Here is a 26,626-nt window from a genome sequence, read left to right as displayed (position 1 = left end):
ACTGACAGGTGTAGGCTAGCAGACTGTGAGAACCAGACATCTACCTCAGAAAGTATGGAAAGCAGTCTTTGATTAAATAGATTCATTTTACAACCAAATGGGGCCTAGGTTATGGCCGTGTGGAACCCCACATTTGAATTATTGTACTGGTATTCTACATACTATGACAAAAGCTTAAGATTGTTTTGATTTAATACAACAATATGGAAAGTATCATGACATTGATAATACTCCAGAAATCTCTCCAAATGAGTTTCTTTTTTACCTTTTTTGGGGTGGGGTAATATTTTCTGCTGTACTAATGTTTATATGGAATATATACAAAAAGTGATTACTTATTTGAATTCCTGAATAAATTCTCTACAAATCCATGTGATTATGTGTGTCCTAGGGTTTTTATTGACTTTTCCAAAATAAACAACAGACAAATATTTTTCTAAAAATGAAATGATTCACTCTACTGAAATTGGGCACTGTACTGCGAATGCCACCAATGACATAGTTTTCAATGTAGAATTTTATAACAACATAGCATGAAGAGTGCTTGAACTGAGCTATCATTGTGACAAATTTCAATGTTGAGGTCTCACCGATGACAAAATACCACTAGGTTGAGTATATATGTTGTACTTTATATTGGCCACTTTTCAGAAATGCTTATTTTAGGGTAGTGTTATAAAATGCATGATAGCACACATAAAGCTACCACTGGTGCAATGATATCACATATTTTCTAACTCTAGAGATGTATACCTTGCCAAAAATCACTATGTGCATTATTCCCCTCAGATGGTACTGGCTCACGGACTACTGTCAGACTACTTGATATCTCTGACTTCTGCATTGCTTTCCAGCTTCTCGTTTGCCTCCCTATTGAACTCTGGTATAATGAGGTAAAATAAGAAGCAGAGAAGGTTGAGAAACTATATTAATAGGATAGTTTTGGGTCTGGAAAGAAAAAATAATCTTATAATCCACAATACTTTGTCAAGTTTGTTACTTACAATGAATCTGTGGTGGCTGCTCTGAAGGTATACGGTTCACAGTTCTTGAACATTTAGGAAGGCTTTAAAATGTTCAGTAGATTTTATATCTGGTCTTTCAGGTGAGGTTTAGTTCATTTTTGATACAAAATAATTTGTATTTTAAGATCTTTATGGAAGTAAAGATTTCATTTTATCCTGTGTTGCACAAAAAATGTACTCAAAACGAAAACCTTTCCATGTGTATTGTCATTATATGATGCCATTTAGTTGGAGAAGACCAGTTCGATGCTGCTCAATGGTAGCTTTCTTCTCAGACTCAGACAGCTTCAGATTGTATCTGTTTCCAGAGATTTGAATACAGTATCTAGACCAGGGTTTCTCAACTGAGGTTCTGAGGAACCCCAAGGTTCTGCGAGAAGTCACTCGAAGTTCCGCGAGAGATCGTGATTTTTAAAAAAACATTTTTTTTTTACTTTGCGTGACGCACGATGCTAGTGCTCGTAGTGGGGGGCAGGGAATGAGCAGCCCCGTAAGCAATCTTATTTGAGGTCTCTCTGCCCATCATGGCAGTGTGCAGTAGGACCGCGTTTATTTGGTTGAGTGCATTCTCAGTTTTAAGGTAAGATAAGGGAGGTTGTTGATAATTGATGGGTGCTGTATTAAATGGAGGGGAGGACAATAGGCTAATGAGGAGCATGAGTTCTTTTTCTGAGCATTGATTGGACTCGCTGAACTTGGGCTGTGATGCCAGCCTCTCCCTCCTGAATTACCTTGCCCAGCTTCCCCTTACAAAAATAGTAAGGCCTGGTTTTACTGAGTGCTTTGAAGATGAAGACTGGCTGCAGAAACCAGCCTACCTAGCAGACATTTTTCATCAAATGAACCAGTTGAACAAGACTCTGCAAGGCCCGGGAGAAAATATTTTGACATGAAGTGACAGGATTCTTGGATTTAAAAGGAAAGTGAATCTTTGGAAAAATCACTTTGCAAAAGGAGATCTTGAAATGTTTCCACTGCTGCTCAGGCTTGAGAGTGAGGAAAGATACCAAAAAGTCTCAAGTCTTATTAAAAACCACCTGGAAGAACTGCAGAACAAAATTGAACAGTATTTTTCCTCCCTTTCAACACAAGTGTATGACTGGGTGAGGGACTCTTTTTGCTGAATCTTCTGCTCAGCCTGAGAACTTGACTATGAGAGAAAAGGAAGAACTTTGTGAGCTGTAGTCTGATCATGCACTCAAGATGAGATTTATTGACCTGCCCCAGGACACGTTCTGGATTTCTGTTATTGAACAGTATCCTGCAATTCCCGGGAAGAAAATGAACATTTTGCTGCAGTTTTCAACTTCTTACATGTGTGAACAAGTTTTTTCTTGTTTAACAAGCATCAAGAGTAAGGACAGAAATTGGGTCATTACGGTTGAAGGTGAAATCCATGTGTGCTTATCTAAAGTTCGACCCAGAATTGAATATTTGTGCAGCAAAAAACAAGCACGAGTTTCACATGCTAGGCCTATATTTGAGCCTGATCATGTCACTTAGTAAGAAAATGTTTTTTCAATGTCTTGTATAAAATTGTGTCTTAAGCTATATTTTTATTTGTATTACTTTGGTTTATGGTTTTTAGTAACTTTACTATTCAACATTGTCAATAAATTTTCATGTAAATAACTAATTAAAATCAGTTTACAATCTTTATTTAAATTAATTCTGCTGAGCCTATCTTTAGGAAAAAATAAATTCCATTTTGCCTTAAGCCAGTTATTTAATAGAAATTTATTATGTTTGCCTTATGAGTTTTAAAAATTTATGAAAAGGAAAGAAAGAGATTAATTTCAAGAAAGGTATGCTAAGCTTAACTACCTGTTTATTTTTCAAGAAAGGTTTGCTAAAAATTCATTCTCTACTCAAGAGAGCATTGACAATTATTTTTGGATTATTATATCTACAAGTTACTAATCATGCTAACGTACCATGAGCTGTACATATCATAATTTTACACAGGGGTTTCCTTATTTCAAGGGTTCTTCCAGGGCAAAATGGTTGAGAAAGGCTGATCTAGATCAACACTCCAGATTAGGAAGCGCTACTCGTGTCAGTGGTCCTCTCTTTCCAATGAGATCTTCAACCTTCCTTCCTTGTGCAGAAACTTAAAAAAAATCTTGACCAAGAGCAAGTTAGTTCTCCCAGTTCCTTGTCAATATTTACCTCTTGAATAGTATCACTGAAATTATTACTGTTACCAGCATGCTGACTGTGGAAACTTGTGTGTGCATATTGGCTGCAAGATTTCCTACACTAGCAGCAGGGGCAATGCATCAAACAATGTGCTCACTCTGGTTGATAGCTTGTAAGCTCTTAAATACAAATAGTTTTTCATTTAAGATCATAAAATGTTGAATAATCTGTTGTGCACAACTTTATTCACAAAAGTGATTTTCATACATAACCTGAAACTATTTTCTCCTGAAATGTGTGCATTTATACACGATTTGCATTAGTTCATGCACCAAATCTGAACCATCAGCTGAGAGTTGCATTTGTATTCCACACTGGAGATCATACAAAATGCCCACAAACTTGATATTTCTTTTCTGTAAATAACACACTGCCAGATCTGTGCATAAAACACAAATCTGCTTCATTAGATTTACTTATTTGGAAACTCAATGGGAAGATGCTGAAATGCGTTATGTAGTACTTTTGCTCATCCATAATGAAAACATAAATATGTTATTCTTATGTAAGGGGGTTTCGATTTTTATGTTACTGCGGAGGCTAATTAAAATGGCGTCTTTGTTATGTTAATCCGGGGAATGCGGCTTTGTGGTCTTAAACGCTGAGAAAGTTTGCGCTAGCAGCTTGTTGTGGTTTAGAGGGTGATAAGAAATACGTTATTAACCAATTGGGATAGTTGTTATGGCTTTGGTGTATTTGAAGATACTGTTTTCAAGGGGGTTTTGGGGGCAGAAGGCGGGAGAGCGAGACAGAGGATGGACGAGGTGCTGTGAGTCCGCTAACGGGGTCGGACCCCAAGCGGGACATTCAGCAAGGAGACGGATTCGTGGGGAGCGTCTGGTCGACCACCGTTGTTGGTCCCAGGCGGCCGGTCGAGGTGGTCCGAGGGGTCGCAGGGTGAAGAAGAAGGTCCTTGAGCTCCAACGTTTTTGTGCACGAAGAGATTGAACTTTGATGTGTGGCGCCTTTTATTTTCCTTTTATATTTTATTCTCTTTTAAATATATAGTTCCAGTAATATCTATAAACTGTATATCATTTAATTGCATCTGGTGTATTGTCTGTTATTTGGGCGGGGTGGGGTACCTCACACAGCATCCACACAAACTAATTACCCAGTTTGGCGGGGCCGAGGCTGTTTCCCTAGACTACAGCGAGCCGAGTGACCCTGAGGGTGGCCGGGGGGGCTACGTTGTGGGGGCTTTGTCTGGGATGCTTGAGTTTGTTGGTATGCTGTGTGCGTGCCCTGTTTAAATCTGTAATGTGTGTCTCTGTGGGTTATTTGCTGGTTATTGCTGTATGCGTGGTGGGTGAGGTCTTTGTTCGAGTTCAGACTAGCATTGACAAGTTAGAGGTGGCACTCGGGGCTGTCCATGCGGTTGGGAGAGAGAGGAAAGAGTGGTCTGATTTGGAGGTAGAGTCTGCGAATAAATGTTCTAGCTCTGGCAGGCTCCGCCTGGCACTTGGGATAGTGTCCACCCCAGGAGGGGCGGAGGCGTGTGAGACGTGGGCGGAGCGGATCTCTCAGTTGTTAGATGAGTGGCAGTGCTCGGCTGAGGGAGAGCGACAGGGATTGGTTGAAAGTTTGAGTAGGCGGGCCGGTGATGGTGTTAGAGCTGTCAGGTTCACTTACACCGTAGTGACAGCTGTCAGTTATTTGAAAAAGGGGGGAAAGTTTTCAGTGTGTCTTCTCTGGCGAGGAGGGCGGCTAAATTGCTTGCAGTGCCAGGGGGATCATTTCAGGGGTTCAGTTGTTCAGCTGATCAGAGAGGTGTCGGGAAACTTAGTGGAGGGCCAGTGGGGGAACGGCTCGGGGTCTCTGGGGAAGCACATTCCCAGCAATGTACCAATGAACTTCCGCAAAGAAAAGACCCTATTCCTGAAGGCTTAGAGGGACCACGCCCCAGGGTGTCGTTATGAATAGAGGGAAGCAATGCTAAAGCTATCCTCGACCCCGGGGCACAGATCAAGTTGTTGTACAGTTCGTTTTACAACAGGTGTCTGAAGCATTTATCCTTGACAACCGCAAGGGCACCGGAGATTTTGGGTACTGGCAGTAGTTATCCAGAAGACGATGATAGGTTAATGACCCTGGAGTTCATGGAGGCATTTTCTGGGCACCCAGCGTGTCGAGTTGCTTCTGAGGATGTGTGTAGCAGCCTTGAGCCAGTACCGAATTTAAACGAGACCCAGTGGTGGTACGGCTTGGGGAAAGTAGCTGAGGGTAAGACTCTCTTAGTAGATGCTCCGAACTACCACGAGGGAGGGGAGTTGACCGCTGAAGACACCTCAGTGAGAGAGAGGTCGCGGCAACTGGACCCTGGTGGCGTGGAAGATGAAGGCAGCGTGTGTGGGGATGATGTGATGTGGTTTAATGTGCTGCATCTGAGGGGTGGACGTTGCCAGATCCTGAGGAGTGCGGCTGTTGAGCTGAAGATGGCCGTTACTAGTTCCCTAGGATTCTTCCGATCCGAAAAGATGCCCAAGGGCGTATCCGGAGCCCCTGCATCCTTCCCGCGGGGCATGAGGAAGACCATGGGGGAAGTGAAGGTGTGTGGAGTTTTGACGTATGTGGATGACTGCCTAGAGCTTGGATTCGCCTGGGGGGACTATGAGGCGAGGCGAGTGGCTGAGCCCGGGTGACCGAAGCGAAGTGTCAAATGTGGAGGAGTTTTTGGCCGGAGGAGTTTGGTGCAATGTGAGGAAAATGACCCGACATACCAGTTGAACTTCCTGGTGCTGGGACAGATGGTGGTGGACCGGGGGATGGAAACCCAGGTCGTCAAGCTGAATGAGACACAGGGAAGCGAAGGGATTTGCACCGCACTGCGGTCATATACTGACGAATTAATCCAGCGAGAAGAAACAATGACCCGCCTTCGAAGGGATCAGCAGAAACTCAAGACGTCGATTCAGAACAGATTGGAAGACTTGCAAGTTGGGGAAGATCATGGAAGTGTTCTGACTAAGGTCAACAGAAAACCGAGAGCCCAGGGAGGGAAGTTTGACTACACTCCCAAGGAGGTAAAGAAATGGAGGACAGATCTCGGAAAGGGGAGGCGGACGCTTGAAAGGAACCTGAAGATGACTATCGCGAGTTTAAATGAAGTGGAAAAACTGAACGTTGACCTGGAGGACGCCCTCAGGAAGAAACAACCGGAGGCTGAACAGCCTTTAACTGCTGCTTTTCAGGTCAGGGAGGAAGAAGCTGGTGGGGTAACTGCGTCCCAGATTGAGATGGCCGGGATCCCTGAGTCAGAACTGCTAAGGCTGTGGCGAGAGTTGAAGGAGTCCCCGAAGAAGCTGACGTCTTGACTGTAGGAGGCTGAAGGGGTAGCCCCGACTAAATGTTTCAGTTTGGAGAAACTTAACCAGCAGCTATTGATCGAGGGAATGAGGAAGGATACGGATTTGAAGGATGATGTGCTGCACATGTGGAACATGCTGCCTTTCGCTAACTTCCCCGTGATTGAGGAAGAGACCTTTGGCCCTTCTCCCACTGAGTCACGTGTAGTGGGGAGGGCTAGCTGTGGGCAGTCTGAGTTGCGGCAGGATTGGGAAGGAGGAGGGGAGGGGCCCCGGACACGGGACAGGGGGCTCCGAGCTGTAGTGGTGGCCTGAGTGAGAGAGGAGTTGGCAAGCAGGCCCGAGGTATCCCTAGTAGTGTCTGAGCCTTTTGGGTTTAGGTGAGGGGGTACGGAGGTCTCAGAGGGTTAAGAAGCTCCCAGATAGGTTGGCCTATTTAGCGCCTGTGGGACGGGAGTAAGGTCCACTGTTTGGGGAGCACTGTCACTATGTGTATCTGTGTATGTGTGTGTTGTGTGTCTGTAGGACTGGGTGGCGAGTTATTTAGAAGTCATGAGGACATGACTTTATTTGGTGGGGGGAGAGTGTAAGGGGGTTTCGATTTTTATGTTACTGCGGAGGCTAATTAAAATGGCATCTTTGTTATGTTAATCTGGGGAATGCGGCTTTGTTGTCTTAAACGCTGAGAAAGTTTGCGCTAGCAGCTTGTTGTGGTTTAGAGGGTGATAAGAAATACGTTATTAACCAATTGGCATAGTTGTTATGGTTTTGGTGTATTTGAAGATACTGTTTGCGAGGGGGATTTGGGGGCAGAAGGCGGGAGAGCGAGACAGAGGATGGACGAGGTGCTGTGATTTTGCTAACGGGGTTGGACCCCGAGCGGGACGTTCGGCAAGGAGACGGATTTCTGGGGAGCGTCTGGTCGACTACCGTTGTTGGTCCCAGGTGGCCGGTCGAGGTGGTCCGAGGGGTCACAGAGTGAAGAAGAAGGTCCTTGAGCTCCAACGTTTTTGTGCACGAAGAGATTGAACTTCGATAAGTGTGGCGCCTTTTATTTTCCTTTTATATTTTATTCTCTTTTAAATATATAGTTCCAGTAATATCTATAAACTGTATATCATTTAATTGCATCTGCTGTATTGTCTGTTATTTGGGCGGGGTGGGTTACCTCACACAGCATCCACACAAACAAATTACCCAGTTTGGCGGGGCCGAGGCTGTTTCCCTAGACTATAGCAAGCCGAGCAACCCTGAGGGTGGCCGGGGGGGGCTACACTTAAGGTAGTTTGCAACTATTTGGAGGAAGATTTTCACTCATCTTCTCCTAGTTTCCCTCTATAACTTGGGGATACAGAATTATGTAGTTATTAATTTAGCTTTTTTGAGTCCTGAAATATTTTTGCCTTTAAGAATTTATCCTGTTTCCTTTTGACAGTTACAACTCAAAAAAACTTCTATAGTTGTACCATGGAGAGCATTCTGACAGGCTGCATCACTGTCTGGTATGGAGGGGCTACTGCACAGGACCGAAAGAAGCTGCAGAGGGTTGTAAATCTAGTCAGCTCCATCTTGGGCACTAGCCTACAAAGTTCCCAGGGCATCTTTAGGAAGCAGTGTCTCAGAAAGGCAGCGTCCATTATTAAAGACCTCCAGCACCCAGGGCATGCCCTTTTCTCACTGTTACCATCAGGTAGGAGATACAGAAGCCTGAAGGCACACACCCAGCGATTCAGGAACAGCTTCTTTCCCTCTGCCATCCGATTCCTAAATAGACTTTCTCTGAAGTTCACCAGAGAAAGCAGGATCTCCCAGTGGCCACACATTTTAATTCCATGTCCCATTCCCATTCTGATATGTCTATCCACGGCCTGCTCTACTGTAAAGATGAAGCCACACTCAGGTTGGAGGAACAACACCTTATATTCCATCTGGGTAGCCTTCAACCTGATGGAATGAGCATTGACTTCTCAAATTTCCGCTAATGCCCCACCTCCCCCTCGTACCTCATCCGTTATTTATTTATTTATATACACACATTCTTTTTCTCTCTCTCCTTTTTCTCCCTCTGTCCCTCTCACTATATCTCTTGCCCATCCTCTGGGCTTCCCGCCTCCCCCTTTTCTTTCTCCCTGGGCCTCCTGTCCCATGATCCTCTCATATCCCCTTTGCCAATCACCTGTCCAGCTCTTGGCTCCATCCCTCCCCCTCCTGTCTTCTCCTATCATTTTGGATCTCCCCCTCCCCCTTCCACTTTCAAATCTCTTACTAATTCTTCTTTCAGTTAGTCCTGACGAAGGGTCTCGGCCCGAAACGTTGACTGTACCTCTTCCTAGAGATGCTGCCTGGCCTGGTGTGTTCACCAGCATTTTGTGTGTGTTGCTTGAAATTCCAGCATCTGCAGATTTCCTCGTGTTTGCATTCCTAAATGGACTTTGAAGCTTTGGACACTACCTCACTTTTTTAAATATACAGTATTTCTGTTTTTGCACATTTTTAAAGATCTATTCAATATATGTAATTGATTTACTTGTTTATTTATTATTATGTTTTATTTTTTTTCTCTTTCTCTGCTATATTATGTATTGCATTGAACTATTGCTGCTGAGTTAACAAATTTCACGTCACATGCCACTGATAATAAACCTGATTCTGATTCAATTTTCGTGCAAATATTCCCATATAACTGACAGCATCTTAAAGATTTCTGCACAAACTCCAAGTCCTGAGATTATTGTGTTTTCAAGAAGGCATTGCATTTTCTTGTACTGTTTTACTTTGTTCTGGAAGGTATTCAGGAACGTAAAACTGGGGTTTCCCCCACAAACTCATTGCTACTCTTCTCACTGTGGGTTACATTTGAGTTTTTTTTTATTACCAAACATTGAAGTTATTTTCCATGTACCCTTGTCCCCATCATTAACGTATATTAAAAGTATTATAGACCACTTACGTTGCTGAAAAGATTGTGAAATCTATACAGATATTTCATCTCATAGTTTCTGCATCTAGCCTCTAAGTCAGTATGGTTGGCATCCGTCTGTCTCGAAGGAGAATGGATGATGACGATCATCACAAGCCTGGGCAGAACGTATGGTATCCTGAGATGCCCAGTCATCCAGATCCCCCTCTCAGCCTCACCAGTGTAGTCCAAAGGAAAGCTTATGAAGCAATAGGTTTGGCACCGGCTTCGCTGCAGGAGCTGCTAAAAGAATGTTCAATGACGTCCAACCCCCTTAGGGGCTCCACTCTGGATTGACTGTCTGGGTTTACTACCGTAGCCTTCGTCTCTCCCGAAGCTGTCCGCAAGGAATGGGGCTATTTACCCATTGCTGGGGATCTGTTTCATGAGCATCAGGGAATGTCCACACGCCAGTGGGCCTGAGTGCTACATGTGCAGGGGTCAGACCTCCACCCTGTCCTCTGTAGTTCAACCTGAGTCTGAAAGGAGTTCAGTTTCCATCTGTTGCCAACAAGCAGGCACTACGTGAGACTTGCTGTTGGAGAGGCTATGTACTGGCAGGGAGAGACTTACACACTCAGCTCTCCTTTTCGCAAGACTGCTAGCCAGTGATGGAAGCTGAACGTGAAAGCGACAAACACTACTCACTACACTACCACACTAGACACATCACAACAACCATTTTGACACCAAAATTCCAAAAATAGTTAGCAACAACAGCCTTTATTGAATAATCTATTTTAACCAAAATTATGAGCAGTCTTAACTAGTTAGTTTCCCATTTTGCGTTTCTATGTAAGCAAAGAATCCATGCTCATGAGGTTGGAAAACATTAATTTATTAAAAAAAAAGCATGGTAGATGATAAATAACAGATCTGGTGCAGTATACCATTCTTGCTGATGACTTCTTAATACAGATATTCTTAGTTTCTGTACTTTACTCTGCTTCTATCAATGAAAACTTAGCTCCTATGTAGTTGGGAGAATATTCCCTTGATCTGTTACTATCAATTTATCCAGGTCGTAAGTTGCAGAATATGGAAGCGTCTTTTTTCATGTGTACAAGGAATCCTGGTTATAATCTAGAGATAACAGTAATAGTACTCTTACCTTACTTTAGATTTGAACTGCCAATGTTATTAAGCAGCAAAGGGAGAAAGAGAAAGATGACCCAAGGTTATAACAATGCTATTTTATGTGACCTTATTATAGTATTTACATGTCTTAAACCATTATGTAATTGCGTTAAAATCCTTATCTTGCCAATTACAGAGATAACCCAGACTTATCCATTTTTCTCATGAAACTACAGATTGCATGTGGTTGGTAAAAAGAAATGTTGCCAAATAACATCACATTAGTAGTTGGAGTCTTGCAGTTATTTAGATAAATTCCATTGTATAAGTTGAACTGGAAGCACTGATTTGTCAGTATCCGGAGTAATAAGACAATATGAGATACTCTAAATAGGTTTGCTATCCGATGATAATGAAATGAGGCCTAGCGATTCAGCAGCAGTGCAAAAATAATTGCAACTGAGGAAAGAGAGTTTGGGTTTTGAGGAGTGCTGATGGGTCTAGAAGAATCAGGTGTAAATTTAGCAGTAGGAAATACATTTTGCTAGCATTTGGATAGAGATTCAGATACTTGAGGTGCATCGACATCTGGTAAGTGAGCCCAGATGGTTGGGTGGTAAGTTCCCTAAATATTGGAAAGGGCTTGATTTGCTATATTTGTGGAAGAGAGTATCAAAGGTGCAAAGGGAATACGTATGGCTTCACTATGTCTATTTCTGTGTTTCCAACGTAACCAGTTTTTCTCCTCCACTGGTGTTCAGTCTCTTTCTGGAATCAGATGGAAGAGGCGATAGGAAAAGTAGACCAAGGAAGAAGAAATCTGGAGGAATTGTGTGTAGAAGATAGGTAGATGGAACCGGGTGTGGGGAAGGGGGCAGCATGGAGAAAGGTGAGCTAGATTAATTACTTTCAATCCAATTGTCTAGATTTATTACCAGCTAATAAATCAAATATATCCCCTGCCTTATCTTGTTTCACCTGCCCATCATCCCTCCCTTACCTGGTTGCACGTTCTGACCTCTGTTTCTGTCTTCCACCTGTCTTCCCCCACCTGGCTCCATCTGTCCGACAATCTCTTCATTACTTGGTTCATCTGTTTCTAACATCCCTGCCTTTTTTGTTGTATCATTCTGATATTGAGCTTGGTTTAAATTGGCATATGATGATCATAGGAGTAGAAACATTAGGTTGTGTTGCTTTGTTAAGTGAACTTCTATTTCGCTTCATCATTGTCTTACATTAAAACTTTTTTGTTAGCAATTCAAATGTTCTTGATTTTGAGAAGAGTACTTAAGCATTCACTTTGAAGTCCAGACATTTATCTTGCATATTTTCTGATAGACAATTATTTTATGCTAATGAAATGTCATACTTTACTTCCGCTCAGTGCAGAATCATTGACTTGATTAAAAACTTAAAAACTTCTTAAAAATTTTATCAAAAGCAAGCAAAATGTTAATTATTCTATCATAACCTTAATTCACAGTTTTCTTGCAGTTTGAAATAATTCTCAACTTCTCCGTGTTGTAGTGTTAGATTATTAGCTTTATAATTTGAGATAGGTTGTTTGTACACTTTGGTAGCTCAACAGTTTAAGAACCATTGATGCCAGTGATATCTTGAACTTATTTAGAGAGAGATTCTTGTAGGTGTATATCTCTGATATGAACATTTATAACTAACTTTTGGAGGATTTGATACTGGAAATCACTAGATTGCAGCTCTGCTAATTTATTGTTATTGGTTTGTTATGGGATGGAAAAAGATCACTCAATAATTTTTATGATGTTTTGTTATTTCCAGATAAACCTATTTCAGCAGTACAGGTGTTTCACTGAACTCTTATCAACATGAACCGTGCTTTCAATAGAAAAAAAGGTGAGTGGATGTCTTTCTTCTTTTGTATCAAATTGACAGGAAAAATAATGTATTTGTTTATTGATATTACAAATATTTTTGTGAATATCAATCCAATATTTTAATAAGGACCTCGTTGTCCCTAAAACATGGTATTTGGGGGAAAAGTAGTAAATAACTATTTTAAAAGAATTTATTTTTAGAAAATAATGCTCACCTTAATAAAGTTGAGAAGCAACATGAAAAGTGTAAATAATGTCAATGGTTATTGCTACTTATGTTGATGCTCTCAAATCAAGTACTCAAGTTCCATGCCAAAGTAATAGTTTTCTTCCCCCTTGCATGTGTTGCTTTGGCATCTTCTGTTGTTTCATCAGACTTCTTCCTAGAGCTTGCATACGCAATTTCATTTGGCACCTTAGCATATGAAAAGGGCTGTCGTACACTTCTAACACAGTTTTTAGTGTGAAGTATTAAACTTAGCCCCATTCTTCCTGTACCTTCTATATAAAAGGATCAGGTGGTTCTTTGTTCTGGTACCCTGGCAAAAATCCATATCACCAAAATTGATTAACATGGCTGTTTGTATCAATTGCTAATTGTAGCTTCTTGCTATGTTTGCAAAATGTATATCTAGTTATGTAGTAAGTAATTACTCATCAAAAGATGATATTTAAGAATTAAGTGGTTGGATACTTTATACTTTATTGTCACCAAACAATTGATACTAGGACGTACAATTATCATAGCGATATTTGGTTCTGCGCTTCCCACTCCCTGGATTACAAATCGATAGTAAATATTAAAAATTTAAATTATAAATCATAAATAAAAAATAGAAAAATGGAAAGTAAGGTGGTGCCAAAAAACCGGATACATTTTAAAGATCCAATGAAACTATGGTCTCTTAGCAGCAAATCAAATGTTGAGATTGAGTAGGTTAGGATTGTATTCATTAGAGCATGGAAGATTGAGAAGAGATTTGATAGATGTATACAAAATTATGAAAGATATAGATAGGGTAAATGCAAGCAGGCTTTTTCCACTGAGGTTGGGTGGGACTTCAACCAGAGGTCATGAGTTAAAGGTGAAAAGTTTAAGGGGAACTTGAGGGGAAGCAACTTCACTCAGAGGGTCGTGAGAGTGTGGAATGAGCTGCCAGCACAAGTGGTGTATGCGAGCTCAATTTCAATGTTTAACAGAAGTGTGGACAGGTACATGGATGGTAGAGATATGGAGGGTTATGGTCCTTCAGGTCGATGGGGGTAGACAGTTTAAATGGTTTCAGCATGGACTGGATGGGCAAAAGAGCCTATTTCTGTGCTGTGCTTCTCTGACTCTATATGATCTCGAGTCACTACACAGTGGAGTGTGAGACAGTCATGCATGTGACATTGTCTAGAAAGTTGAGCTGTTCCTATCTAGTCTCAGTTCAACTCTTTCATCATCCTGCTGCAGCAGTCATTAGATTGGTTCCCTGAGGGGAATTGTCTACAGAGTTGAAATTGTCTTGCTTGCTTTTCTATTTCAAAAGCCAATATCACCGGACACCACATTTTTTCAAAAGTGTTGCTTCCTCATAATTTTTTTTTGGTTATGATAGACTGCTTGAAGCTGAACACAAATATAACTTCAGACTACTTGTATCATGTAGGAATTTGGAGAAACAAGAAATCAATTTGTATTGAATGTAATGCATTTAATTGCATAACGGTGCTGATGTTTTGCAATAGTTTAACTAAGCTAAAAATGCTCTGTTGATGATTTTCATTTGTACTCTGTCTGAGGCTTCTCATTTAAATGTCCAACAGTAATTAGGACATTGATGGGTTCCAGTTGTCTTGATACCATTTCTCAATGACCACAATGTCCTGGTGAAACCTTTCACCATGGTCGTCACTGACAGCGCCAAGATTTGCAGGGAAGCATTCCAAATGGAAGTACATAAAATAAATCCTTAGTGACATGTTGCACTTAATGGTTTTGTGTGCTTGAAGCATGTTGTCAACCAGCTGCACGTAGTCTGGTGCTCTGTAGTTGCCAAGAAAATTTTCAGCAATATCCTGCTGTGCTATTTTCTCGGATCCCACTGCAAGTTCTTCGAATTGCCTGTCATTGATGACCTGCTGGGTTTGTGGACCAACAATGCTTTTCTTAAATCTTGGCATCAGTTATTCTGTCTCAATTATCAAAATCCATGATGGAAGTTTTTGTGCTTGGCGAAAGCAGATTCCGTCCTTGCAGTCTCGAACCCAGATATTCTGCTTTTGCTTTTGACTAACTCAAGTCTCCGACCAGGTCAGTTAACTCAGATTGAGTTATCAGATGAGGCTCACTAGACATAAAGGGTTAAGAATCTGTATCGGTATCAGTGTTATCTGCTTTCTTTAGACTCCATGTACCTAGTGGCTTCAGTACTGGAAGACTATTGTCATGTGACACAAGGCTTGTGGCTGAAGAGAGATTGGGGTATTCAATTGATTTCTTGTTTTTAGCAGAGAAACTAAACACGCTGTAAAGAGAGAAGTAGCAGTGTGTCACATGCCCTAGCTGCCCGCCATATCGGGACAGCAAATGGCATTGACTTCTGAGTACCTCTGAGCCAAACTCTTAAAATCGACAGTGCATGTTACGCAACAAATGTGAGGAGCCCAGGCTTTGTCTTGGTCACCAATTTTACACTCAAAGTCGAGCTCATAGGCTTCCTTTAATAAGATGAATCATGCTCTGAATTTTAGATTTAAGCATATACTCACCACAATAGAAAGTGTTGTTACAAATACTATATGCATAGGGCAAGTATATCAACGTGAACACAAACCAATATACATGTAAACTCAATGCATAGAACAGTGCATGCGTGATACTTTTATAGGTTTTCTAAAACCTGTCCTGCTGTGCAGCATCCACTCTGCCAAAGCATGTCCAGGTATTTCTGGACAAGATAGAAAACTTTTCAACTGACATTGCGGACAACATTTTAATTGACTTGATTTATGAATTGAAATAACAAGTATAGACACTATCAAAGAAGTGGTGTGTGATAGGGCAATTTCATAGCAATTTTCATGATCAGTAGCCCAAAATCCATAAAATACACTCAAGAATACTCAGGAAGCAAAACCTTTGTTGTTCAGTGTATTTTGTGAATAACCTCGTCTGATCTTCTGTACAGTGACCTAGTAAATATGGGCTACAACAGCTGATACTTGCACTTTCTCTGCAGGTAGTGGGCCAGTTTGCAGAGACTGTATAAAGACTGTTGAGGAGGCCCTCCCCTTCTCCGTGTCCACCACACCCCATCCTCCACCCCAAAACCCCCATGCCACCACCTCATATTTATAGGTATCCGTTAGTCTCATGAGATCATGGATTTGCGCTTTGGAAGGTTTCCAGGCTGCAGGCCCGGGCAAGGTTGTATGGAAGACCGGTCTCCCCTCTCTATGCCACCGATGATGTCCAAGGGAAGGGCACTAGGGCCGATACAGCTTGGCACAGGTGTTGTCGCAGATCAATGTGTGGTTAAGTGCCTTGCTTAAGGACACAACACGCTGCCTCAGATGAGGCTAGAACTAGTGACCTTCAGATCACTAGACCGACGCCTTAACCACTTGACCATGTGCCAACACACCACCTCATGTACACACCAACAAAACAAAGAAATAACTGAAAAACATTGCATAGGTTATATAGAGTTATGCAACATGGACACAGGCCTTTTGACCCACCTCATATTGTACATTTAGTATGCTGATTTCACTTCCCTGTGTTTGGCTCATGTCCCTCTAAACCTCTCCTACCCATATATCTCTTAAAATGCTTTTAAACATTGTAATTTTACATATCTGTACCAGGTCTAATGGCACTTCATGCTATATATCCACCACCCTTTGCATAGAGAAGCTCGCTCTTCTGGTCACCATGAAAACTTTGAAGGTCACTATTTAAAATAAAACAATCGAATAAGGAACTCTAATCATATGTTTTTGTTAAATAATTTTGGCATTTGAACTTCCACTGAGAAAAAAACATAAAGTTTATTTCCTTTTTTACCTTAAACCTGTCCAATCGTTACTGTCAATCACCTGGAAGGACCAAGTATTATATATTAATAGCACATGTGAGGATAGGTCACATGGCCTCACCATCACATAACTATCCATAATCAATAAGTAGGAAGTCTTGTCAGCTTTCACATGTGTTGATGTGCAATAGCTTATCCCCTCAAACTGACAAACAGTGCTGCTTGTGACCATCAACTTTGGGTCAGTGAGGTGTAGATGTCCAGTAGAACCAATCCAATCTGATTTCATTAAAGTTTTGATAGAATCTCCTAATTGAGCCTAAATTCTTTCTAATTATTAATGATTAGTTTAACTTGTGCATTCCTCACTTGTCCTTTTAACTATTTAGTCATTGCCCTTGACTTATCTGGCAAAAAAAACAAATTGTTTTGTGCAGTTTTGGTCCCCTAATCTGAGAAACGACATCCTTGCCATAGAGGAAGTACAAAGAAGGTTCACCAGATTGATTCCTGGGATGGCAGGACTTTCATATGATGAAAGGCTGGATCGGCTAGGCTTATACTCATTGGAATTTAGAAGATTGAGGGGGGATCTTATTGAAACGTGTAAAGTCCTAAGGGGATTGGACAGGCTAGATGCAGGAAGATTGTTCCCGATGTTGGGGAGGTCCAGAACGAGGGGTCACAGTTTAAGGACAAAGGGGAAGCCTTTTAGGACCGAGATGAGGAAAAACTTCTTCACACAGAGAGTGGTGAATCTGTGGAATTCTCTGCCACAGGAAACAGTTGAGGCCAGGTCATTGGCTATATTTAAGAGGGAGTTAGATATGGCCCTTGTGGCTAAAGGGATCAGGGGGTATGGAGAGAAGGCAGGTACAGGGTTCTGAGTTGGATGATCAGCCATGATCATACTGAATGGTGGTGCAGGCTCGAAGGGCTGAATGGCCTACTCCTGCACCTATTTTCTATGTTTCTATGTCACAAGGGAGCTTGATTAAAGTAGGAGCATTGGAATTAATTGTTACTAAAATAAATTTTAAAGGAACATGAGCTAATTATTAGAAAATTACAAGAGATTTAGAAATATCGATGAAAACCTCAAAATCAAGAAGTACAATAAATTGAATATTTTTTTTAAAATGGGAAATAAACTTGATGTTTTTTTTTCTCAGTGGAAGTTCAAATGCCAAAATTATTTAACAAAAACGTATGATTAGAGTTCCTTATTCAATTGTTTTATTTTAAATAATGAGCTTCAAATTTCTAATTTTGAGTCCTTAGCCCAGCTTAGAAGGTTGGACTTTGCTAGACAGTTTTCCCAAAGGCAGGCAAGTTGAATGTTACTTATTTATTATTGAGATACAGTGTGGAATAGGTATTTCTGGTCCTCTGAGCCGTGCCCCCCTTTAACCTCTAAATTTACCCTAGCCTAATCACGGGATAATTTACAATAACCAATTAACCTACTAACCAGTACATCTTTGACTATGGGAGAAAACCCATGCATTTTATGGGAAGGACATACAGACTCCTTACAGGTGACATTGGAATTGAACTCCAAACTCCCTGAGCTGTAATAGCGTCTCACTAGCTGCAACACTATCGTGGTGCCTGTTATGAGTGAATGCGGTTTGATCATTAGATCAATTAGATTAGATTCAACTTTATTGTCATTGTGCGGAGTACAGATACAAAGCCAATGAAGTGCAATTAGCACCTGACCAGAAGTGCAAAAGAATAGTATTATTTACAAAATAACTGCGAATAAAAAGTAAGTGCTACAGTATACAAATATATAAGTACTGAGACAGTCCAATATGGGTGCAGTACTTCTTAGCGCTGTGATGTGAGGTTCAGCAGGGTCACAGCCTCAGGGAAGAAGCTCTTCCTGAGCCTGCTGGTGCGGGAGCGGAGGCTTCTGTAGCGCCTACTGGATGGGAGGAGAGTAAAAAGTTCATGGTTAGGGTGAGATGCATTCTTGATAATGCTTTTCGCCCTGCCCAGGCAGCGTTTATGATAGATGCTCCCAATGGTGGGCAATTGGGTGCCGATAATCCACTGGGCAGTTTTCACCAGCTGGAGTGCTTTGCGGTCCGGTATGGGACAATTGCCTTACCACACTGAGATGCAGTTGGTGAGTATGCTCTCAATGGTACAGCGGTAAAAGTCCGTCAGTATACTGGGACAGAGGTGAGCTTTCTTCATGCTCCGCAGGATATAAAGGCGCTGTTGTTCCTTTTTGATCAGGATGGAGGAGTTCAGGGACCAGGTGAGATCATCGGAAATGTGGACACCAAGGAATTTGAAGCTTGATACACGCTCCACTACAGCTCCGTTGATGTAGATGGGGACATGAGTGTGGCTCCTAGCATTCCTGAAGTCCACAATAATCTCCTTGGTCTTCTGGGTGCTGAGGGCCAGGTTGTTATATGCACAACACGCGGCCAGGTGCTGGACCTCATCCCTGTAGGCCGTCTCATCATCCCCTCTGATCAGGCCAACCACTGTGGTGTCATCTGCAAACTTGATTATGGAGTTAGAACCATGTACAGGAACACAGTTATAGGTGAAAAGGGAGTACAGAAGAGGGCTCAGCACACAGCCTTGAGACACGCCGGTGTTCAGGGTGAGAATGGAGGAGGAGAGGTTGTCTAACTTAACAGATTGGGGTCTGTTAGTCAAAAAGTCCAAAGTCCAATTGCAGAGGGATGAGCTGATACCAAGCTGGCGAAGTTTGGTGATCAGCTTGGAGGGGATCATAGCATTGAATGCCGAACTAAAGTCAATGAACAGCATTCTGAGGTAAGAACTGGACCTGTCCGGGTGGGTCAGGGCAGAGTGAGGTGCCGTGGAGATGGCGTCCTCTTGTAGAACTGTTGGTGCGATAGGCAAATTGATGGGGGTCCAGGGTAGTGGGCAGACAGGATTTCTTCGGCACTGGCACGATGGTTGCGATCTTGAAGCTTGTGGGGACAACTGCCTGTGCCAGGGACAGATTGAAAGTGTCCATGAAGAGCCTGGCCAACTGCCCTGCAAGGACTCTGAGCACACGGCCAGGTATTCCATCCTGACCAGCTGCCTTCCGTATATTCACCCTGCTCAGGCTGGCGCAAACATCAGAGGTGGAAAATGAGAGAGACAGTTCACCAGGTGGGAGATCCGCTTTGAGGGTGACCTCCTTATTCCCTCGGTCAAAGCGAGCGTAGAAGTAATTGAGCTCATCAGGGAGGAATGCAGAGCTGGAAGGGGGCATATTACTAGGTGGTTTGAAGTCTGTAATAACCTGTATGCCATGCCACACGCACTGGAGGTCCAAAGAGTTGAAATACTCTTCGATTCTCTGTTTATATATGTGTTTAGCCTGAGAGATTCCCCTCCTCAGGTTGGTCCTGGCTGAGCTGTAAGCCTCCCAGTCTCTAGACCTGAAGGCTGAATCTCTGGCTTTGAGCAGGAGGTGAACCTCTCTGTTTGTCCATGGTTTCTGATTGGGGAAAACTTTTATTTGTTTTTGTGATGTCACTATCTACACACTTGTTGATGTGCTCAAGGACAGAGTTGGTATACAAGCCAATGTTAATCTGAGACTCTGTGGTGGTATGGGCAGCAAACGCACTCCAGTCTGTGTGCTGGAATTGGTGCTGAACAGCACAGTCAGCACCCTCCAGCCAGATCTTAAAATGATGTTCTGTTCATTTTTGGAGGATCTGTGATTTGTAATGCTTCTTTTAAAAATACTTTGAACAAAATAGAGGCCTGTTTCTGAAAACATTTTCATACTGATGTGATATTTTCAAAAAAGTGACTATTGACATCAAAGTTGCTAAAGAGGAGTTAAGTGGTGTCATTCGAAATGGCTGTCCCCAAGTGCCCTATCAGGAAAACTGACCATTAAATATGATGAATCATTTAACTCCCAAGTCACTTCTGTTAGTTGTATGATGAGGTCTGAGAAAAGCAAAATCGTTAAATATTATGCTTATTTGATGACAGGTAAATCATGCACCACAGGATTTAGCGCTTTTGATTTTAAGGATGCAACCTCTCATTGCATCAGATGGATTGTCTGAAGTAAAAGTATGACTCTCCTTTTATCTGCTTTTTATAAATATTGCTAATTCCATTCAGACAATTCTTAAGTATTCATGTTAACAGCTGTGCTATTTTTAGGCAATCTATTGATTTTAAAGACAATCTCACTATAATTGTGGTTACCTCATTATTTTAAAAAAATATTTTTGCACAGTGCAAAATAGCAAATCAGGTGATCAACTTTTCCCTTTTTTCCATTATTTTTAAACTTGGGATTGAATTTTCATTTTTACTACAGGTCAGTCAGTAATTTGGTGTTAATATGATGTTTATTTTACACAACATTATACCCTGCCTGTCTTTTTGCATTCAGGAATAAAAGTGAAAGTTTCTATTGATTCTCACATGACAGAGAAAGAGATTCTTGGAAGGAATTGTTCTGTAAAAAATTTGGAGACGTAACTGAGTCAAATCTTTGGAAAGTTGTGGTTCACCAAAGACTTCATAAAGTGGTAATGTACCATTCATGAAATAATAAAAGTATTTTAAGGTAACAGTATACATGCAGCTGACAAGAGGAAAGGCCACAGTATGAAGGAGCCAAGCCTCTGAAGGCATGAAGGATGAGTGCATGAGACAGAATTGCACTGGAGAGAAGTGTTTGCCTGTTTAAGAGCTTAGAGTGGCCATCTTGGACCCAGCTTAGCTGTAATTTGTCTGAAATTACCCACTCTGCCTTCCCATTCTTCTTCTACTGCCGTTTGGTTGTAAACAGTGTCGAGAAGGTGTTCACGGATCCTAACTGCACAGTGAAAGATGCACAGGTAGCAAAGTTAAAGTGAAAATAATGTGTCCATGGCCTTAGTCGGGAAAGTTCACAAATTTAATAGTGCTAATGAGAACTGGGAATCGTATATGGAGAGGGTTGAACTGTATTGGTGTTAAGTAAATTGAAGGGATTAAAGACAGATGAATCCCCAGGGCCAGATGGTCTGCATCCCAGAGTGCTTAAGGAAGTAGCCCAAGAAACAGTGGATGCATTAGTGATAATTTTTCAAAACTCTTTAGCTTCTGGACTAGTTTCTGAGGATTGGAGGGTGGCTAATGTAACCCCACTTTTTAAAAAAGGAGGGAGAGAGAAACCGGGGAATTAAAGACCGGTAAGCCTGAAAGCGGTGAATTCATCGGACAAAGTCAGCATGGATTTGTGAAAGGAAAATCATGTCTGAGGAATCTCATAGAATTTTTTGAGGATGTAACTAGTAGAGTGGATAGGGGAGAACCAGTGGATGTCGTGTATTTGGATTTTCAAGAAGCTTTTGACAAGGTCCCACACAGGAGGTTAGTGTACAAACTTAAAGCACATGGTATTGTGGGTATGGTATTGATGTGGATAGAGAATTGGTTGGCAGACAGGAAGCAAAGAGTGGGAATAAACGGGACCTTTTCAGAATGGCAGGCAGTGACTAGTGGGGTACTGCAAGGCTCAGTGCTGGGACCCCAGTTGTTTACAATATATATTAATGACTTGGATGAGGGAATTAAATGCAGCATCTCCAAGTTTGCGGATGAAACGAAGCTGGGCGGCAGTGTTAGCTGTGAAGAGGATGCAGGGTGACTTGGATAGCTTAAGTGAGTGGGCAAATTCATGGCAGATGCAATTTAATGTGGATAAATGTGAAGTTATCCACTTTGGTGGCAAAAACAGGAAATCAGATATTATCTGAATGGTGGCCGATTAGGAAAAGAGGAGGTGCAACGAGACCTGGGTGTCATTATACACCAGTCATTGAAAGTGGGCATGCAGGTACAGCGGGTGGTGAAAAAGGCGAATGGTATGCTGGTGTTCGTAGCAAGAGGATTCGAGTACAGGAGCAGGGAGGTACTACTGCAGTTGTACAAGGCCTTGGTGAGACCACACATGGAGTATTGTGTAAAATCCTGACGAAGGGTCTCTGCCCGAAATGTCGACTGTACCTCTTCCTAGAGATGCTGCCTGGCCTGCTGCGTTCACCAGCAACTTTGATGTGTGTTGCTGGAGTATTGTGTGCAGTTTTGGTCCCCTAATCTGAGGAAAGACATTCTTGCCATAGAGGGAGTACAAAGAAGGTTCACCAGATTGATTCCTGGGATGGCAGGACTTTCATATGATGAAGGACTGGATCGACTAGACGTATACTCGCTGGAGTTTAGAAGATTGAGGGTGGATCTTATTGAAACGTATAAAATTCTAAAGGGATTGGACAGGCTAGATGCAGGAAGATTGTTCCTGATGTTGGGGAAGTCCAGAACGAGTCACAGTTTAAAGATAAAGGGGAAACCTTTTAGGACCGAGATGAGGCAAGGGGAAAAAAAAACAGAGGACATGGGTTAAGGGTGAGGGGGGAAAAGTTTAAAGGGAACATGGGGGGGGGCTTCACACAGAGAGTGGTGGGAGTATGGAATGAGCTGCCAGACGAGGTGGTAAATGCGGGTTCTTTTTTGATATTTAAGAATAAATTGGACAGATACATGGATGGGAGGTGTATGGAAGGATATGGTCCGTGTGCAGGTCAGTGGGACGAGGCAGAAAATGGTTCGGCACAGCCAAGAAGGGCCAAAAGCCCTGTTTCTGTGCTGTAGTTTCTATGGTTCTATGGCTCTATGAGGAAAAACCTTTTCATACAGAGAGTGGTGAATCTGTGGAATTCTCTGCCACAGGAAACAGTTGAGGCCAGTTCATTGGCTATATTTAAGAGGGAGTTAGATATGGCCCTTGTGGCTAAAGGGATCAGGGGGTATGGAGAGAAAGCAGGTACAGGGTTCTGATTTGGATGATCAGCCATGATCATACTGAATGGCAGTGCAGGCTTGAAGGGCCGATGGCCTATTCCTGCACCTATTTTCTATGTTTCTATTCTAATGCAAACACCGTGGATGAAGAAAAGAAAGCCGCCATGCTTCTTAGTGTAATAGGTGTTAAAACATACAGGCTTTTACGCAACTTAGTAACCCCTGAAAAGCCAGCAAGCAATACCTTCGACAAAATTGTTACAATTTTTCAAAATTACTTGAACCATAGACTGCTGGTAATAGCAGAGAGATCTAGATTTTACAAAAGGAACCAGTCAAAGAATGAAAGCATTACTAAATACATTGCAGAACTGCACAAACTTTCCCAATACTGTGACTTTAAAGATAGACTTTCTGATGCATTAAGGGACAGACTTGTATGTGGCGTGTATAGTCAAAGCACTCAGAAAGTGCTACTGCCAGAAAGAGACCTAACCTTAGAACAGGCATTGACAATTGCAACATCATTGGAGACTGCAGCAAAGGATGTGGCAGAATTGCAGAATAGTGTTTAGGTTGAAAAGCACAAAAAGTCGCTGAATGGTGCAAAAAAGCCAAAGATCCCATTTATCCAGCAAATCCTCCCATGATGCAAAATGACTGTTGCTTCACAGAAAAAGTTTACAGGAAGTGTCACAGACAAGGTCATGAATAGAGAGACTGTGCAAGTCAGACAAAAAGCACAACCAAAGAAGAAAAAATACACAGAATGAGAAGTTTCAAACACAAAACTAAATAGATGCATAAAGTGACTAAATGTGAAACTGAATCAGAAAACACAGAGTCTGAAAAAGTGTCATGTTTAGAACTGCATAGCATTACTGAAGTAGATCACAAGATCATTTGGATCACAATAAATGTGTCTGCTGTAAAACTGAAAATTGAATTGTATACAGGGACAGCTTTGTCCAGAATTCCAGAGGCTGACTACAACAAGCTGTTTTCTAAGATAGCATTAGAGAAGACCTCAGTGATGCTAAAGACTTATGCAGGTGTAAAAAATGAAAAGTGGAGGGCCAACACCTCTCGGGCGCGAATGGTTGAGAAAATTCCAGATGAGACTGGCATTCAATCAAAGCTGTCAGTGTGACATCAACAGGCAACGGCAGTCCAAATGGTAGCGCTAACCAGAGACTAGCACAGCTGCTTAATGCTAATGAGAAGGTATTTGAGAAAGGGGATTGTAAACTCAAAGGCATGAAAGCCAGAATTGAACTGGATGAAACAGCAACACCAAGATTCCATAAAGGCTGTCCAGTGTCTTACACTCTATATCTGAAAGTGGATGCTAAACTTCAGAGCTTGGAGGCACCTGGCATTCTTCCCAGGGCTGAGTAGAGCAATTGGGCCACACCCATTGTTCCGGTGATCAAGAAAGGGAAGGCCCGAGCTATTTGCGTATGCAGGGATTTCAAGGTGAATATCAAGCTGGTGCTGTACACTGTGCAGTATCCCCTGCCACGAATGGAAGACATTTTTGCATCTTTGGCAAGCTGGGGGAGGTTTTCAAAGATTAACTCGTTGCAAGCTTATCTGCACATTCTGCAAATGGAGATTGAGTCAAACAGGAAGTTCCTCTCAATTAAGGCTCACAAGGGACTGTTCCAGTATAATCATCTTGTCTTTGGAGTTGCATCAGTGGCAAAGAGCAATGGACCAAGTGCTCCAAGATATTCCAGAAACACGATGTTACCTTGATGATATCACCGCTATGGGCAAGAATGATGAAGATTACCTCCAGAACCTTGGTAAGGTGCTTACAGGGCTGAGTGAGTATGGTCTGCATGCAAAGAGAGAGAAATCTGAGTTTTTCAAGAATGAAATCTCATATTGTGGACGTGCCATTGACAAGCATGGCTTACATAAGTCACAAGACAAGACTGAAGCAGTGCTGCAGACACCCAAACCAAAAAAATGTGTCACTCCTCAGGTCATACTTGGGCCTTGTAAACTACTACCACCGGTTTTTCCCAGACATTGCTACAGTGCTACATCCATTAAACACACTGTTGCAGACAGGAGCAAAGTGTGGATGGTTAGAAAGATGTGAAAAAGCATTCAAGGGAACAAAGAGACTAACAACATCAGATGAACTGCTCCCCCATTATGACCCATCCCTGCTCACCAGACTGGCATGTGATACATCCCCTTTTGGCATTGGTGCCATTTGTCACACATTATGAAAGATGGATCTGAACATTTGATTGTGTTTGCTTCAAGGTCACTGACGAGTACAGAACACAACTACGCACAGATCGACCGAGAGGCCGTTAGTCTAGTATGTTCAGAGTAAACGAGTTCCACTACGAGCTCTACAGACAGAAGTTTACTCTAGTGACACACCACCAGTCCTTTGTGTCCATTTTTAATCTCAGAAAGGGAATCCCAGTGCTGTCTGCCACACGAATGCAACATTGGGCACTTTTCCTAGGATCCCACTCTGATGACATGGAACTGAAGGGTACCAAACAACACAGTAACACTGATGGCTTGTCACGTCTTCTACTGTTGGCATCTGAAGAGGAAAGGTCTTCATACTCTGACCCAGTAGAAGTGTTTCAAACAGCATTGGTGGATCAGTTGCCGGTAACAATTCTGAAATACAATGAGAAACAAGGAATGACCTGCCATTGTCGAAGGTCCATGACGTCATCACGCAATGATGGCCAGCTCAGGATAATCTTGTGTTTCCAGAGTTCTCAGTGAGATGAGACTAAATGTATGTATGTCAAAGTGTGGATCTCGTGTTGTGATTCCCTCTAAACTGCATACCAGAATGCTAGAAATCTGCATGAAGGACAGCTGGGTACAGTCAAAATGAAGAATCTTGCCCAGAGCTATGTGTGATGGCTGGGGATAGATAGATAGATTGAAGACTTGCACTTCACCATTAAAAAAGTTATCTGCAGTAGGCAGTGGGCCTTTACTATCAAGGCATTCACACACGTTCTTATTGATGTAGCCATACTGACCTCCTCCATGGGTCTTACCAGAGATCGTAGCATTTCTGCCCGCCCAAAGGGTTTGGATTGTAGACATTTTCCCATTTCTATTGTGTTGCCTTCCGCTGAAATATGGAGTACCTTCTAATGCTGAGAAATTGCCAGACATTCTGTCTCCAATCACAGCATTGCTGAGATATAACGCATCAGTCTCTCCACATTGCAGTGCCGAATCACTTTCCATGTAATCACAGGTTCTAAGAACATTGTCTCTGTATTATTTGTAGACTTCTGAGAACTTACACTTCCAGTAGGTTGTAAAATGCCATTGAAACATTGCTGTATCAAAAAGTTGAAAGTAAATTTATTAAACAAGT

General features: G+C 42.1%; 1 protein-coding gene across 11 annotated transcripts in view; it reads left to right on the top strand.

The window, feature by feature from the left end:
- The window catches only part of gulp1a (GULP PTB domain containing engulfment adaptor 1a), a 411,215-nt gene that overhangs the window by 201,901 nt on the left and 182,688 nt on the right, over positions 1-26,626 (top strand). For all 11 annotated transcript variants that reach the window (XR_011886433.1, XM_072261710.1, XM_072261714.1 and 8 more), the window contains one exon: positions 12,369-12,443. Coding sequence is in view for 10 of the 11 variants with exons in the window: in XM_072261710.1 (XP_072117811.1) it covers positions 12,416-12,443 (28 nt within the window). In the remaining variant the exon portion in view is untranslated. The remainder of the gene's footprint in view (positions 1-12,368; positions 12,444-26,626) is intronic.

The sequence above is a fragment of the Mobula birostris genome, chromosome 6 (genome assembly GCF_030028105.1).
Source record: "Mobula birostris isolate sMobBir1 chromosome 6, sMobBir1.hap1, whole genome shotgun sequence".
Lineage (NCBI taxonomy): Eukaryota > Metazoa > Chordata > Chondrichthyes > Myliobatiformes > Myliobatidae > Mobula > Mobula birostris.
Note: the sequence above shows the minus strand (reverse complement) of the source record. Positions and strands in the feature narration are given on the sequence as shown.